At 38.6% G+C, this 18,124-nt stretch overlaps 1 protein-coding gene across 1 annotated transcript in view; it reads right to left on the bottom strand.

The window, feature by feature from the left end:
* Positions 1-18,124, bottom strand: part of cntn3a.1 (contactin 3a, tandem duplicate 1) — a 120,565-nt gene that overhangs the window by 49,720 nt on the left and 52,721 nt on the right. The window contains exons 6-8 of the mRNA XM_084721410.1: positions 3,994-4,197; positions 2,684-2,786; positions 2,153-2,337 (exon numbers count right to left, since the gene is read on the bottom strand). Coding sequence (XP_084577536.1) covers positions 2,153-2,337; positions 2,684-2,786; positions 3,994-4,197 — 492 coding nt within the window. The remainder of the gene's footprint in view (positions 1-2,152; positions 2,338-2,683; positions 2,787-3,993; positions 4,198-18,124) is intronic.

Genomic DNA, 18,124 nt, shown 5'->3' with positions numbered 1-18,124 from the left:
TCTGTATTGTGGCCTATTCCCTGTGGTCCAACTGGCCTCCATTGGTCTTGGAGGCTGTTTTGGTCCTGGTCTGGCCATGTTTACTTGAAGCTCTCAGTCCAGTAAGAGTCAGCTAATAGGACCACTCTCAACCCTTGATCCCTCCCTCCTTAGGTCCAAGGACCGCCGGGTGTAACGCACAGCACTATTGGCTACTCTAAACACCAATCAATGTCTGCAACAAGTCACTCCCCAGCTGCCAGTTTAACAGAAAACATGTAAACAATAAAACCTCCAACAGCTGTTGCATGGGAACTTTAAATTCAGTCATGATGTTCTCTGTGGAGCTCAGAAGGGGATCAAAGTTTTGTTTCAGGGTTGAAGTTGTCATATCCTGTCCAGTTTGGAACCGTCTGTGTTTAGACACCGTGTTCCTGTCAACTCGAAAGGCAAAATCACAAAAACATTAGATGAGAAAAAATGTCTGGAAGCGTAAAAGACAACAAGAGCGTGTTTCAAAACGAGCTAAGGTGTTTCCTGCTGATTATTTGTCTTTGTTTCCCCTATCTTCGGTAACAGTCCTGCATGCATTGACTGAAGAGCATTTTACTTGGTGGGAAGACTCATTCAAGTAATATTTAAAAAGCTTACAGAGAAGTGTTTGTCAGACCCATGTGAGAACTGAGATAATATTTTGTTATCAAAAAACAAGCTGTCTTTATGCTCTTTCTATGAGAAAAAATTGCATTATAAATACATTCGGAAATGAGCGAGCAGCACTGAATTGAAAATATACCACTTTACAGAAACAAACACTATATGACATCCCCGTTAACAATATTACAAATTAGACCATCAGAGATAACATAATGGAAGGGAAGACATGATGCAAGCGACATCTATACAAAGTCGATCTGATTGTGTGTGAGCCCATTCAAATGCAGTCAACTGCTAAACCATGATCTAATTTCATAAATCCCCTGGAACTACAGAAGGACAATTAAGTGGGAAATCGAAAGAGAGGCCTCCCCTTATTGTTCCTGTGCTCGCATTGGTTGGGTGTCGCAAACACCACATCCCCTTATTGATTCTCCTATTCTTCTGTACAGTTGATGGATGTCCCACAAGCTCCTGTCTATGGGAGTTTAAAATGAGATTACAGATTTTTATCACCTGGCGGCCGGCCAGTCTGCAAGGCTTTGAGATGAGACAGGACTTAAATCTTACAAGGAGAAACGTGACTTCCACACAACAACTACAGAGGAAAGGCCATGCAACATAGTACCACGGCAGTGATAGCTACAAGTTGTTGAAAAGATATGACCTTGCTCACAATATGACCATGACATGATCGCACCATTTTCTATTGTTTCAGGAGCGCTAAGTCATCAAGGCACGGTGCTGTGATGCTATACCACTCTACGAACAGGCACTTCACTTTAAAGTAAAGCATGTTTAATCCTCAGCCTACCTACAGGTACTGTGAGCATTTCATCTTACCCACAGGTGCCGCAAAAAACCCTGTATTATCATATCAAAGGCATCCTCCTTCACAGGAAAGAAAAATCTGGATTTGATGATTTCAGTCAAGCACATCCCTACAGGGCCTTGTGGGCAGACATCATCAATGCATAAACTGCAAAATAATGGAGAGAAAAACCATAAAAATCCTTCATCAAGGGCCATTAAAAGCTTTCTCAGAATATGGGCCATAAGTCCAGTGTTGGTGAGGGAAAAATCACCTCTCCCTGAAAGGTGGTATAAATCTGTGAGCTACGGCCCCGTGTTAGCCGCTGGCACAATAAAGAGCTTGTCAGAAATGAACTACTGGTAATAGGTTAATTTATTACCACATTCCACTATATGATGCAGTTATATATGGGTTCTAATAAAAGCTACAGATTGCATGACAACAAATTAAACTTTTTTGTGAGACTCACAACAAAGCTGCACTTTTATTCTGCAAGAGTTTCAATCAGGCTCAGAAGTAGTGAACCTCCGAGGCAATGAATCAGTGGGTAGAAGGCTTGGTAAAAGTCTATAAATGTACATGATATGTTAGGAAGACGACTGACAGGTTGAAGGTATAAGATATGTTTTGTTCCCAAGACAAGAAGTTGTGAAGTAAGGCATGTTTTCGATCAAAGTCAGTGAAAAATATCCTCCTACTCACCATAGAAAGACAGCTTTCCTTTAACAGAGTTTCTTCCTCTGCTGTTTTCAGCCACACATTCATATATCCCTGCATCCTCCTGCTGGAAGTAAGGGATCTCTAAAACTCCGCTGGCTTTATTTATGTCCACCTTCCTGCCAAAAGAGGCTCCATCCACTCTTCTCCAGCTGATAGTTGGCACTGGGCTAAAGGAATGAAAACAGCAAGGCCACAAAATGAAAAATACTCCTGAAGATCATTTTATCTGGGGGATTTAGCTTGGTCAAAAACATATATATATGATACAAATGAACACTGAAAAACACTGATAAAGCATGCCAGTGTTTAATTAATCTGAAACATTAACTAATGAGTGCTTTTTCTCAATATATTCTGGGTGTACAACACAAGAAGGAGTCATTAAAATGTGAAATCTGCTCTCAAAATCACTGCACGGGGTCCTCACACATTACCATGCAGCTCCGATTGGTACAGTAAACAACTAATGGTGGAGTTATAACTGCGTGTATAATAATTCACAGAGGGACATACTTTCCAAGTGCAAAACACTCCAGTTTGACAGTTGAGCTCTTAGCAACGGGGACAACTTCAGGGAACTGCACTTCGATCTTTGGCTCATATTCACCCATCACACCTGCAGTTACAAAGAGAAACATAGAGATGATGCCATGAATGCCTGAAGGGAATTCTTTCAGCTCAAGGCTTTGAAAAGGTCACAAAGACACAAAATCAAAAACAAAGTTTAAGGCATGACTGTGTTAGCTAAAAGAAATTATAACTGTATTTCTCTGAACACTATGCTGTGTTCGAGGGCTGAGGCGAAATATCAAATGTGTTTTTTTCTGACCACTGATGGGATTGAGAAAAAAACATCAATTATTTTAAATAAATGATATCAAACATAAAATGACATCAAACATATAATAATCATGATTACAAACCTATCTTGTTTCAACATGAAAAGAATCAGATAATATGATACAGTTGCTTGCTGCCTCATGAGGTTGACATCACTCAGGGTTCTCATTTCCAAACAAGTCAGATGGATAAAAGTCAACTTCAAAGGAAACTTTGATAATCTGATAGGCAAGATTGTTTAACCAAGAGACTCATCACTCTTTTGGACACATTACGCAGCAGCATCATCCACATACATTATACATTTGAAAAAATAATAGTTTGTTAGATGTCTAGGTACCGTCAAAGGTAGTGGAATTACAATAATGTGTTACTCCTCACACTAGTCTGGTAACACAAATCTGATCTGATCACTTACAAATAAAGATGGAAATACACTTGCTTTTAACTACGCGTTCGCATACGCACCCCTACGCTTCATGGCTGCCTCTCGTATCCTGCATCCATTTGGAGCGATGGTTGTGCGCGTCCTCAGAAATGAACGCGACGCATACGCGAACGCAAATGCATGGTTAAACAGCAAGTATATCACCGGCCGAACAGTGCAAACAGTATGTGTTAAAGACCTGAGAAACAAATCTAATTTCCCTGCAGTCTGAACACAGTCTAAAAGCATAATGAACACACTAACCCAACAACAGCAAAACTTTTATTTTGTAAGCCAAGTCACGGGCATAATGAGTTATAGATGATTAAATCTGTTGGCAATAGTTACTCACAGCCGGCAGAATCAATGGTCGCCAGCGAAGAGCTTCCCCTCTTAAAACTTGTTAACTTGCCAGGCTATACCTAATTAAAGTGACTGCACCTGCAATTTGAAAGTTGTGCTGCCTCAAATTTCTATTTCAAAACAAAAACAATACATCACTCTGCCTCTTTGTTCTCTGTGTATAACAAGAAGGGTTAGGGTAAAACTTTCATACCATCAACCCGCAGCACTAGAGGAGTTGGTGGTCCTTGGACACTGCTTTTGGTGACCGTGTTGGTGACTACACATGTGTAGTTGCCCACATCAGAGGGTTCCACTTTGGCGATGTAGAGGTTGCCTGTCTTCTGGGACACAAATCGCCGCGTGTCCTGAATGACGAACGTCGGGTACTCATTGAAAATCCATGTGAAGGTGAGTTCTGTGAACAAAGAAGTCAGAGACATGAGTTACACAGGGCAGAAGTCAAAAACACATACTGTATTTATACATCATCTATACCCATGTACAGATAATGTGCGCTTCATCAGCAGTCTCATCACTTCAACGTGAGTGGATGCCTTCAGGGATAAACCAATTAGTGGATTGGATTGAGTGCCAGCTTTCCATGATTAAAAACACAATTTATAATTGAAGAGCAATTACTCTTATTCGCTGTTGGATAAATGCCCTTAATATGGAAAAAGTTTCACAGGTTCAGTGCGTTGGAGTGATGTTACTGAGAGTGTGAATGATTGGCTTCACACTCACAGCAGGAATATTCAAGTATTTTCTGATGTGGAATGCATGACTTAAAGGCAGGGTGGTGAAATGAGGAGAGGGGTGGTTTTAGGTGAAGTAACGACTAGCACTGGTCCCTCTCTTAAAACCAATGAAGCACCCTCGAGCAAGGCATTTAAGTCAGTAACATCGGGATAACGCCATGTTTACACTGACAACCACACTGTATCAAAAACAGAGCCTGCAAATTCATTTCAATCTGAACACTACATTTGTACTAGGGTGTAATGATCCATCAATCTGAACCAATGTGTCAATCCAATGATCAACAATCCAATATCTTCAACACAAAGTAAAAACATCGATCTGTGCCATTACCATCAAGATACACCTTAATTTCGAAATTCAAACAGAGCTAGTATCTAGCAGATAATAGCAAGAAACAAAGAAAGAGACAATGAGAATATTTAGGTTATAGCAACTAGCACCTTGTCAGAAACGCCTCACCCTGAATTAATTTATTATTTCTCTGGGTGCGACCATTATTGGACACATTTGGGATCATGTAAGTCCACAACTACAAAAAAACTTTAACATATGTCTAGTGTTTTTAGACATTTTAATGCATAAATGTTACTCATTACAGCTTTAAAGTAAATTTTACTGCACTTCACTGGTTACAATCATTTACAGTTACTTATGCGTTGTTTGACCAAAAGCAGAAAAGGAACGGGTGTCAGCTTCTTCTGTTAAGTGGGCATATGATATGGTCTCATATTGATCCCAGGCCCCTGGACAGAATCGAAAGTAAATATCATATCATTGTTCAAAGAACCGATTGTATCATAGTGAAACTTGTGATTTTACACCCCTGATTTGTGCAGTGGGGGAACTGAAGCAGAGGACTTCAACTTCTGTTGAAATGCAGTTCAACATCATTCTGCAAATACACTGCGTTAACCAGTCACGAACATGACTTCATGAGCGATCACTGCAAAACAGGAAAAATTAGTTGTTGTGATAATTTTTCTTGGTTGTAAATCCTAACCGTGTTCAAGTGTCTTGGCATCTGGTTTGCGTTCCAGCACATGGATGTATCACTCAAATCAGCCTTCTTGGATCACATCTCATCTTCTCTCCGCTACCTGAAGCAGCACGCCCCCACAAAGGCAGTTCCTTTGCAGTTTTTGGTCTGCCCGACGGCCGAGGGCTGTGTTTGTACTGGCAGAATTTCCATGTAAATGTGAGGAGAGTGTTACATTTGTACTATTAAAACTCTGCCAGTGTAAATTAAGCTTAAAATAACATGAGTCTGTAATTTTATTACCACTGTATCATTAAATTATGCCCCGTTTTATTTCATTTTACATCTTTTATTTCATCTACCTTCTTTTTTTCATACCTCTTCTTGGGATTTATCACGTAATAAGAATTTGTTTAAAAACACAGACACAGTGATTGTACATAAAAAACAACAATAAGCCTCTCCCTTTGTGGCTGTCATGTGGCGGCAGAGGATCTTAAATCAACCTTTAAGCAGCAGATCCTGCATAAAAAAACTGTATAATGCCCAATAAAACCAATGTATTACAGATCATGTTATTCAGTGTGGTACCACCTAGTCTACTATTCATCATCCATAATAACAAGCTTCTGGGAAAGACTCCCAGTACTATCAACCAAATGGAGTGCAGTCAGAGAGGCTTTGCACTAACAATCAGCAGCATTATAAAAAGGAATGATGGTGTTTTGACATATTGACACAAGGATAGATTGCTCTGGACCATATTGCATCCCTGTCCCAAAAGCAATCTTGGCCGTTGGTAAAAACTTGTCTAAGCGATGACTCGGCACTACAGTACAGGGAATAATTGAGACGTCAGTTGGACACTCATCTACTGACTCAGTATTCTTCACTTCTGCTCTTTGGGGGGCACAAGGATGTGTGGGCTTTGACATATTACTGCAAACCTTGCAGATCACAACGTGACACAGGATCTTGAGAACTTGCGAGGTGCATGTGAGGACACTCTCTTTATCGAGCACAGACAAATACAGACAAGAGTGGGTGTTTTTATGTGGGTTGGACCAGCAGAGGACAACCTGACCTTGTGATCATCCCAAGAACACAACATGAGATTGAAAATGGGACCACACAGAGTAATCACATCTGTCTCTGTTTTGTGCCAGTGATGTCAATGTGGCCTGCTTTCAAATGTGCCATCTTTTCAAAGTTATAACGTATATAAACTTTACGATACGTAAGAGCTCACCCTGCTGTTAGCTTTATATGTCTGCAAACAACCCGTAGTTATGGACAAGTGTGTTTTGGCATTAAAGGAATAGTTTAGCATTTTGGGAAATACACTGTTTTGCACTGTTGCCAAGAGTTAGATTAGAGAAGATACCACTCTTTTCTCTCTATATTAAATATAAAGCTACACTCCAGAGATGATTAGCTTAGCTTAGCATAAAGACTAGAAACAGGGGGAAGAAGCTAGCCCAGTCCTGCCTAATAATAAAAAATCTGCCTACCATATCGCTGGGTAATATGGACAAAATCAAGTATGTTTGACCAAATACCTTGATATTGATATTTATCAATATTGTGACAATATTGTAGTAAAACTACTGGTGCTTTCACAAAATTTAAAAAAATCTAAAAGTTTTTGATAAATAATTATGGTCAGTAATATACAATGACTAAATGGGTAAAGGAAAATAACAGAACAGCTAGGACAGTCTGGTGAGTTCAGAAAATTGCATCACTTTGATGTAATTCAGTCTTTAAAACCAGGAAAAGACAAGACTTGCGTATTTGCTTTGCCTTGTCAGCACCTTTACAGCTCCCTAATTAACACGTTATGTCTTGTTTGTTCAATCCTTACCAAAAAGTAATTTCTAGTTTTTCAGATGATTAAGAACAAGACTACATCTTGGCTGCAAGCAGTAACTTTCTGGAGTCTTGTCGTAATTGTCTCTCAATTTTATTTTATTTTTTTTTTTCAATTTAATAGTTAAATGGATTTAAGAAACGAGACATAACACGTCACATTTTTTTTTCCCTCTGGACAGGGTCAGAGAGGGCAAGCCCATAACGGACAACTAAACTATTAGTCCGACAGGACTGATGACAGGGTATACAGCACAGAGGTAATTTACAGTGGCTCCAACCAGGACTCTGAAAGCAAATACATGAATTTCCCAAAATGTTTCTTTGACTGATTTGAGACACATAATAAGAGGAGTTGTGTTTTCAGATTTCAGTGTACATCTCTTGTGGCTTCTGCCATGAACTCCATCCTGGCCTCTGTGACTTATATCAACTATAACTTCCTGGCTTGATCCAGCCGACCTACAGAGAGAACAGCTGTAATATCCTCCCTCCCCTAAATAATATATCTCAGCTCTCATCTTGACAAGGTCATGTATATTTAATGTCTGTTTTTGAAACAATATCTTCCAATGGTGCAGGCCTTGACAAACTGGAACAACAGCAAATAAGAGGTTACTAATTGGTTAGTTAAAGATTCATGGTGAGAAACAGGAAGCAGGAAATAGGAAGTGGAGAGCACCAATGGTTGTATTTGATGATCTGACTTGAGAGCCTTCTGCGGATGGGCGGTAATGGAATAATGCAATCATGACTGACAGTGAGTGGCAGATTTTCATTGTGGTTCCATTTAGCCCTTGTATAATGAACAGGCAGCATCAATTCCCCCTTAATGATCTGAGAGGAGGGAAGAGAAATGGAACATGACAGGCCAAGGACATACTGAATCCAGAGTGGTTTTCTGCACGAGTGTGTGTTGTATCAAAGAAAAGTATATGCACAGCTTGTGTCAAAGTTTGTACTCACAAGTCTCTTCCCTGGACAGTAACAGCCATTAACCGGGGCTACCTATCTGTATTCATAACACAAGGCAAGTTCACTCTACGTAATGGCTTAGGTCACGCACATGGGAAAAATCCCTGCGAGCTATATGTGTTGTTACTGGCCACCAAGCAGCCTCTGTTTTGGGGTAGATGCAGTGCATAGAGAGAACAAGTGATTTCAGCCTTGAGTAAATCTAAAAGGCCCGTTTCCATTAGTGAAAGGAGGTCAGATGCATTAGGTCCTGGATGCACCATAGTCATTCAGGCCCTTTTCAAAGCAAAAGATGGCGCAGAGCCGACGCAAAAACTGCAGAACAGTGTGGTGCAACAACATCACTAGGGCTCCTTTTGGATATTTGACAATATTTTTGGTCATTTTTTAAAGCACAACTTCTCACTGTCTTACAGTTTTAGAACATCCTGACTGCACCAAAATAATTCCTGCAGCTGTCGTGAGGGTTTTGAGGCATCGTTAAAATGAAATAATGGCTTCCTGAATCATGCATGGGATATTGAAATCCTTTAAAGGGGAGATGAGGCACATCCTTGTCTAAGGCTGTATTGTGCTGATCATGAATTATGTCCTGTCACCCTTTATGAGAGCATGTTTCTCACTTTCCCAGCACTGTGAGAGTCTATTGAAACGCCAGTCTGGATTTTCTGTTTCAGATGTGCGACAAAACAGTCACAGTGCTATAAATATAGTAGAGCAAACCATTATTAGTCTGAGAATTTTTATGTATTTCTCATACCTTTTTAATACATAGAATTTGCAAAAAATGTTTCTTGCATTTGCAAAGATATTTTCAGTCAATTTTCAGATTCAGTAGTCTCTTTGTCCATGTGTAACAATATTCAGCAAGATTTCTCGGCCAAACCTTGTCCATCTTAAAGATGGAAAAAGTACGATTTGTCAGTTGCTGTTTTTAATCGGACCAGAAAGACAGCTGATGGTTGAATCTCATTCCCAGGTTGTCAAATACCAAAGTTTTGGGTTGGGAAACTGTCCTGAACACAGCAAGGTAATGAGAAAATAAGAAGGTATGGGAGGACGGTGGGGTTTGCTGTGGATGCAGGCGCAGCCACCCACTTCTTGTGGGTGGGAGGTGGGGGTGGAGGGGTCCTGCACAGTTTTTGCCTTTAAAATTATCATACATATAACGTAATACATATATTATCAAAAAAGTTTTTTCTCTACATCAGGACAAACTTTGATTGTCCCACTAAAAAGATCTGAAGACAAATTCAGTTACCTGTCTATACTCGAGGCCGATGCTGATATTCGGTAAGAATAAAATCATTCCGATATTGATATATGAGCCAATATTCTCTCTCACTCTCTCTCTCTCTCTCATGAATATAGCAACTCACTTGCAGTAAAAAGAATAAAACTTATCGTTTCACAATGGAGGGGGAATGTCATATCATTTTTAGTATGCAACAATATTTGTTGCTTCACATCTGAGACACGTTGTGTCCTTGTCCTGATTAACTGACTTAAATGATAATTATTCTATGGAGGAAATTAAAAACTGGCTTTGGGTGAGCAGATTTCTGACCCACTTTCCAGACGAGCCAAGCCAAAAAAAAGAATGTTGAACCTTGTTCTGTAAAAAAAATATCAGACAGCATATACAGAGACACTGATGTAGACCAGCATAGTTCTGCTAGGTCAATATCAGTGGACCAATTCATCTATCTGGCTCAAATTTATACATATATATTTAAAAAAAATAATTTATATTTCACAGTAATATTAGGTTATACATTTACATTTCTTTGCACCTTTCCACTGTGATAATTAACTGAATATCTGATATTGGACTGTCACGTGGCCAAAACATTTCAAAACATTTTAAAACATCATCATTGGGACATTTTTTTTCCCCCCACAATTTTCTAACTGATAATGATCATGAAAAATCATTTGTGATCATAAATAACTACTAACTGTGTCCCCTTTCTGTTAAAAAGAATGCAGTGGACTGAAGTGACCAGGTATGATACAGACATTCATATTTGTAGTCTAAGAAAGGAGCTGAATGAGGACAAGAAAATGGAACTGTTCAGTGTGTGGGTTTATGTGTACGTATGTAACTAAAACTAGATGGGACACATCATTATCATAGCAGATACAGTCGGGCCAGCCTTTCAGCAAAGACGTTTGAAAATTGGAGATGATTCATCCTAAAGCACATCTCAGCATCTCCATCAATAGGCATAATCTACGATGACAGCTGCTGAAAATATTGTCAGAAAATGGATCATTCCAAGCACTGCGCTGTGTCTCCGGAGAACAGCTATGATCCATCACAACAAGAAGGGATGAAGGGGCTGCTGGTGTAAATAAAAGCAGTCTGTACATTACTCTGCTTGGTTGGACAAAAGCATGCTTGGGCTGCGTTTATTTGATATGAGGAAAACAGCAGGGAAGGAAACTGACCTAGTTTGAATGAATTTTACCAGGACTAGCAATTAATCTCCATTCACCCAAATAAAATTTTTCTTGACAGTTTAGTCTGAGAGCATTGATGTTGCATATTGAATTTTGCACATCCTTGTACATCATGCTATCATATCATTGCATTACATGTAACTGTGCATGTTTTATGCAAGATCAGTCCTAAACACTTACTCCGGCAAAATTTAAAATACTGTACCTCTAGTCTATGATATTAATTTTGAGTATTTCAACGGTAGGTATAACAGCATGGGTAAAGACTTCATATTACTTTATTAATTAACTTGACTTTTCCCAACACAGTTTCTGTATAGACCATTTTCCCCCAAATGAATCCATATCCCAGGGAAAGAGTTTTCAAAGGAAATTACTCATTTTAAACAAGACAGCTGCCAGCTGATTTAAAGTTTTCACAGATTGTTCCTGATGAGGGACAGATGCATGTGTTTGACATGTTCATAAACATATTTATTTATTTTGGCTAATCTTGTACAAAGTAAACTATGTGTTGTTTAATACAGTAATAATAATTTATTTGTACATGCAATCTACTATATATCATCTTATTTCCACTGCAGTGTTTGATTTGAGGATTATTTGAGGAACAACTTAATGCCTGTACCATAGCGGGTCAGACCCCAACATTTGTCAGATTTATACTTATTTATTTCTAACCTTGCTTGTTGTTTGTATTAGCTACAGTTACTCCTTTAATCTGTAGCAGTGCAAACATTCCCTAACCTGGATTTGTTTGCATTTGGCATTATATTTCATAAATTACATTAAAGGGGTAGTTTGGATTATTTGTAGTGGGGTTATATTACCTTCAGCAGATGACGGTCAGTGCAGTCTTAGTATAAGGACAGAAGTCAGGAGCTTAGCACTGTAGTGTTGCAGACAGAGTTGACAGAAACATGTATTTTAGCCACATACATAAGATCCACCTAAAAAAATCAATATCTGTTTAAGTGTTTGCTATATTTACAGTTTTTTCACCACTTTACTTTGCCATTAGACATTTATTTTGGAAGTACATTTTCTCAACCATATTCCTACACATAAGAGCGCCTGCCTGTGGCGCACTGGTCTCCTTATTTATTGAAAATTTCTTTCATATGTTTATTCTTGAGTTGCTTGTTCATTATGTTTTGTTTTCTTGCCCATATATTTTCATGTTCTTTTACATGATTTAAATAAATCTATTTTAATTTAATGCAACATTTTATGGTTACGTTAAACTGATTTTATATGCCAATTTAGTTGAGGTGTTTTTTTTTTTGCAATATTGTTACACATGTACTTTGTTTGCATTGTGCAAATATATATTTTCTTGGACATTGTTAGTCAATGAGTTTTTCAAGTCTGCTTCCTACCACCTTCCTAGTTCCTCTGGTCAGGTATCCTTAATCCTAAATGAATGGCCAACATTTTCTATCACTGATAAGTCAGAGGGGAATTCTACCAAAATCTAGTAATAGAAAAGGCAGCAAAAGGAGTTACTACTCAGTGTGCATAAATACAAATCTGCACAACAGTTATCAAATCTAAAATCATATCATAATATTTGCATAATAAGAGGAATCATTTACTTGAATGATAATGTGATAATGACAATGTGAGTTTATGTAGCTCAGTGGAATTAAAAGTCTTATGTTTGTGTTTTCTCAGCATCTTCAATAATAAAATGATGATGGTGAGACATTTTACAGGCCTACAGATTTTATGTTAGCGTGGATGTAGTTATCATTCCTTTTTAAGAGCAGGTAAAGGCTTCGTTTCAGACTGGATGTGACAGATATGGGCCAGGTGCAATGTAACAGTGTTGGTTACTGACAACAACCCCTCCAGGACTCTAGTCCCAAATGATCAGTGTCACGTTAGAGCAGAGTCCAAAGGGAGTTCACAGTCTAAATATAAAGGAGTAAGCTATGGTAACAAATGACAGACAAGATGAACATGAATTATTGAACAGAACTATTGAATAAGTTTATTAACATTTCCCTGAAGACAAAAACATCAAGACCCAGACGTCATATTTCCAATTATTTAGTCAAATTTTTACCCAAACACACTGTGGCATTCATCTTGGTAAACATCTGTGAAGTGTGATGTTGTCAAATATGCAAGATCGCACTCACAACAAAGCAGTTGGAGATCTTGAGCAAAGTGCAACATCAGAAGCTGAGGGAGTTTCCTCAATGTTATGAAAATGAGTTTATAAAGAGAGATGATACATTTTTAATCCTAATTTAAATAAAATGATGTCCTGAAATCCCCTCTTTGCATGAAAATAAGACAGCAAAAAGCGACAAAGAATTTATAAAGCCCTGCTGGTTTAACCATCTGTTAGTTGAAGGATAAAATGATACATTTCATAAACCATAAAAGAAAATGCTGTGCAAGTGACAGGGCGACATGCCAGTTGTGTGAGAAAAAAATGACGTGGAAACGATTCACATGATTAGAGTAGGTTGCGTTTTCAAAGATGTTCAGATGAGGCACACTGTGAGGCTGCTTACAGGGGTGAAGCTTCCACCTGCTGTTAACGTAAGTAAAACATGATTCATTATTTGATGCGTTTCCTCACTTTAAAGGGTTTTAATTTTGCATTTTTCAACCCTTTTTCCCATGTTTTTGTATCTAAAAAGTGATTAATTTGGACAACATGTTTTGAAATTGGTCCAGTAACAAAGCTGCAATGTAATTCTTATGGACTACTGTTTAATCAGAAACAGCTGTTTTATTGCTCTTGCCAAACTAGCCAGACTTCCTTTACAAAATAGTAATTTTAATATCATCATCTTCATCATCATTCAAACTCGAAGCTCATCTTTCAACTGTTTCAACAATCACCAGCTCTGGTGTCTTTGTTTGGTTGAAATAAACCTGTAATTCACTTTGTCACATGTGGAAATATTGGGAGAGGAGCAAGAGAGGTCAGATATCAAAGAAAGACCAGGCGAGAAACCACATGTAATGTACCTTCACATGTAACGCAGAGAATAAAGGGTTTATTTTGACCAAACAACCAGAATTGGTGTTGAAATTGTTGAAACAGTGGGAAGACAAGCTAAGGCACTTTTGGTGAGTTTTATTTTGTTTCTGTCTTTGATTTATGTTAATATTTCCATTTCTGCAAAGAGCATCTGGTTAATTTGACGAGAGCAATAAAACTTACTCTTTAAAAACGGTCTATCTCTGTAGTGATCCTCTTCATAATGTTGTCAGACACTTAGAATAACAATCTAAGCCTGTCAGTACCCTACTTTCAACTTCTCTCCCCCAATACTGGACCAATTTAATAAACTGTTGTCCCCATTGGCGATTTAGACAGAAACTATACTCAGGGTCTAGGGTCTCGGCTGAAAGAAACGGAAGTTACCCTTTAATATGCAAGTCTGATGTTCACATTATGAGCCTTATTACCTCTGGAGAAGGTCATTCAACACCAAGCCCCTTTTCAGAACTGAGCAACAGCACTTTTGAGTAATTCTTGAGATTTGAAATTGTATAAGTAAGTGCTCAAAGCAAAAGCCCTCCTTGGCCTTGTTCTTAAATTCTCTCAAATCTAAAAATGAGAAACTTTCTTTCATGCCTGTCATTTAACAGCATGTTGTACTTGTACCACACTGTATGTGATTTCATACACTCGCATGCTAAAATGTAGTTTAGATTGAGTCCTCGCATAATCAACATTAGAAAAAAAAGCTGGACGTTTGGCAAGTAAATCACTGCTGATTTGAAATTGGCTGTTTGGCAACCTGTACCTGGCAAATTAAAATAAAATTATCAAATTTAATTACGATTTTCTACCTTCAGCCTGGCAAAGGTACAAAAAATGTTCTCACATCATGGGAATATGAAATGAACAACTGAACCACAAAAATAGAAACAGCCTGCAGTACATATTGAAAAGTCATGCTTTGTACACCTGTTCTTCCAATATGTACAACTTAACCTACGACTGGATTGGTACGCTGTGTAAAAAGTAAATAACAGTAAATAAAAACAAAATGGAATGATTTGCATTTTTTTTTAACTCATATTCAATTGAATACACTGCAAAGAGAAGATATTTAATGTTCAATCTGTATTGCAGCAGGCCAGTCTAGTAGACACACTCTTTTACAATGAAGCCACGCTGTTGTAGCACATCCTGAATGTTCTCTGAAAAAGACGCTGTCTGGATGTCAGCATATGTTGTCTCAAAACACTTGCCATGGGTGCTAACACACCCCAATAAAGCCATAGTTTATCGGTTAAAACATTAAATACCCTGTCTTTGTTCTGTATTCAGTCTAATATAGGTTGGAATTGATTCACAAATCATCGCATTCTGTTTTTATTTGTGTTTTATAGTGTTCCAACTTTTTTGGAACCAAGGCTGTACTAGAACAGCTCAAACAATGCTGCAAAGATACACATTTAAAATTGTTCACAATTAAAATTGTTCACAATTTTAAATATGTATTCACATTTTATACAACATGAAATCCCCGAACTAAATGGTGCAATCTACACCGACTTCAGCATTCATTAAACCTACAAATAATCCAGATTATTTTCTTGGCTAAAAGGTGACATAAAGGTGACTCGTTAAACTGCATCAATATACTTTCCAACTGAATAAATGAACGGTTGTTTACTGAATATCCCTCCCCTTTTCTGACTGGCTTGTAAATAGCACTTGCAGTCTGTGTGTGTAATATGTGCAAATTGCCCAAAAGGATTTGGCACATGTAATCTATCCAAGGAGAAGTCAGTCAATGTCGACTCATTTCTGCGCGTGTCGTTAAAATGCCGCCTAACCCGGAAGGTTGTCTGGGAAGCGCTGCATTCCTCGCCAATGCACTCACATAAAGGACGCAATCTTCCTCTTCCAAATTGTAAGCATTAGTCCTGTGCCTGCAGGATTGCCTTCACAACAGACAGTTCATCAAGCTTCCAAAAACAAACTGGACAGAATTTTGCATATGGGACAGTCTCCTGCCTAAATCTGTTTCCCTACGAATAATGAATAAACTATTGAATTTAAATTGCTGTGCCCAGATCTTTCAAAATATTTTTAGACACTGTCATGACACCGCTACTACAGCCCACCACTCCTGACAATACTGCTGTTTTGTTTTCAGCTGGCTGGAGTGTGTGCTGGCATTTAGACACCTTGCAGCAGGGGATGAATCTAAAAAAAAAAAAAAGAAGGCATTACACTATGAGGCTGCCAAATGTAAGCATATGGCTCATTGTTCCAGCTTTTCTTGTCAACACAAGGTGAGATGTCTCATTATAACATATACAGAACAAAGCACTACAAATGTAGGTCCACTGTTGGGTTTGCAAGTAACTGCGATAAAAACAAAAACAGCCCATCCTTTGTCTCATTACAGGAGCTGCACAGCGTGGTTTCACACAGTAGCAGCACATGAATTAGTGGATTAAAGTTTACACAAAATGACACCAGATAATAGTTTGTGTAAAATATGTACATATAAAATCCAGCAGCTGAAGGTTTAGGTACACGTTTTCCAGTTTGTTTGCTTCTCCTCAGTGTCGTACTCATACTAAGATCTTTAATGGCAATGGCATATCTTTATTGATCACTGTTGTCATTATTAGGGCTAGGCAATATGACCGAAATCAATATCACAACTGATAGAGTTGTGGAATATGACAATATATGTCTTGTATGATGATAGAAAACATAGTCATATTATGCAATATTGTTTATTTCGCTGTGTTGCAAATCACAGTTTTTACACTAATATTTTTCATCACTTGCACAATACATTGTCTTCTTCTGCAAAGCACAGATGCAGGAAGAAAATATGCATGAAGGCAACACAAACAAGCATGGAGGAGAGTGAAATAAGCTGGTCGGAGTAACTTCTCAAAACAGGAGAAGAACTCCAAGCAGCCAAGACAAACAAAACGAGTTGCTTGTAAAAAGGACTTTCTCTGTTGGACGTGGTTTGGGTATGAAGAGTCAAATTCAAAATGTAATAAGACATGGGCCTTTCTATGTTGTTATTTTATCATAATTATTTATTAATTAACCTTAAGCCTTTGGTGAGCCCTAATGACATAAACTGTATGCTAACATACACTGACTGCCAGAAAAAAAAGGTCACAGACTCTAATATTTTGTTGGACCACCTTTAGCTTTGATTATGGCACACATTCACCTTGGCATTGTTTCAGTAAGCTGATGCAATATCAGAACATTTATTTCTGTCCAGAGATGCATTAATTTTTCACCAAGATCTCGTATTGATGACGGGAGAGTCAGACTGCTGCATAAAGTCTTCTCCAGCACATCTCAGAGATTCTCAATTGAGTTAAGGTCTGGACTCTGTGGTGGACAATCCATGTGTGAAAATGATGTCTCATGCTCCCTGAACCACTCTTTCACTATTTGAGCCGGATGAATCCTGACATTGTCATCTTGGAATATATCCGTGCCATCAGGGGAAAAAAAAAATCCATTGATGGAAAAAACCTGCTCATTCAGTATATTCAGGTAGTGAAGCTGACCTCATTTTTTGGGCTCATAACGTTGCTGAACCTCGACCTGAGCAACTGAAGCAACCCCAGATCATAACACTGCCCCCACAGGCTTGTACGGTAGGCACGAGGCATGATGGGAGCATCATTTCATCCACCTCTCTTCTTACCCTGATGCACCCATCACAAACAGGGTAAATCTGGACTCATCAGACCACATGACTTTTTTCCATTGCTCCAGAGTCCAATCTTTGTGCTCCCTAGCAAACTGAAGCCTTCTTTTCTGATCAGCCTCACTGATAAGTGCTTTTCTTGAGGCTACACAGCTGTTTAGTCCCAATCCCTTGAGCTCTCTTCACACTGTGCATGTGGAAATGCTCTAACATTCATTTTTAAACATAGCTGTGAGTTGTACTGCTGAATTTTTACCATCTGATTTCATCAAACGTTTAAATGATCGCCGACCACAATCACTCAAGAGTTTTTTCCATCTACATTTCTTCCTTGAAGATCATGGTTCACCACTATCCTTCCGGGTTTTAATAATGCGTTGGACAGTTCTTAACCCAGTTTTAGTTCAGTCAGACAACTCACGTTTTAGAATTCAGTTTATTCAGAAGCAGAACATGACTTGAGTTTGGCGCCTAGGCTCCGACTTCATCACTCTCCGCAGGTTAAGTTACATAGAGATATAAGGGGAGTGATGAGCAAATTCTTGAACCCCTCTGTCAGAGCCTGCAGGTGGATGCTGGGGTGGTGGTGGGGTTACAAGAGCAGGCAGTGACACCAG

Source organism: Lutjanus erythropterus, chromosome 6 (assembly GCF_056507025.1).
Source record: "Lutjanus erythropterus isolate fLutEry1 chromosome 6, fLutEry1.hap2, whole genome shotgun sequence".
NCBI lineage: Eukaryota > Metazoa > Chordata > Actinopteri > Lutjaniformes > Lutjanidae > Lutjanus > Lutjanus erythropterus.
The sequence above is the reverse complement of the archived record's forward strand: the minus strand, read 5'-3'. Positions and strand labels throughout refer to the sequence as shown.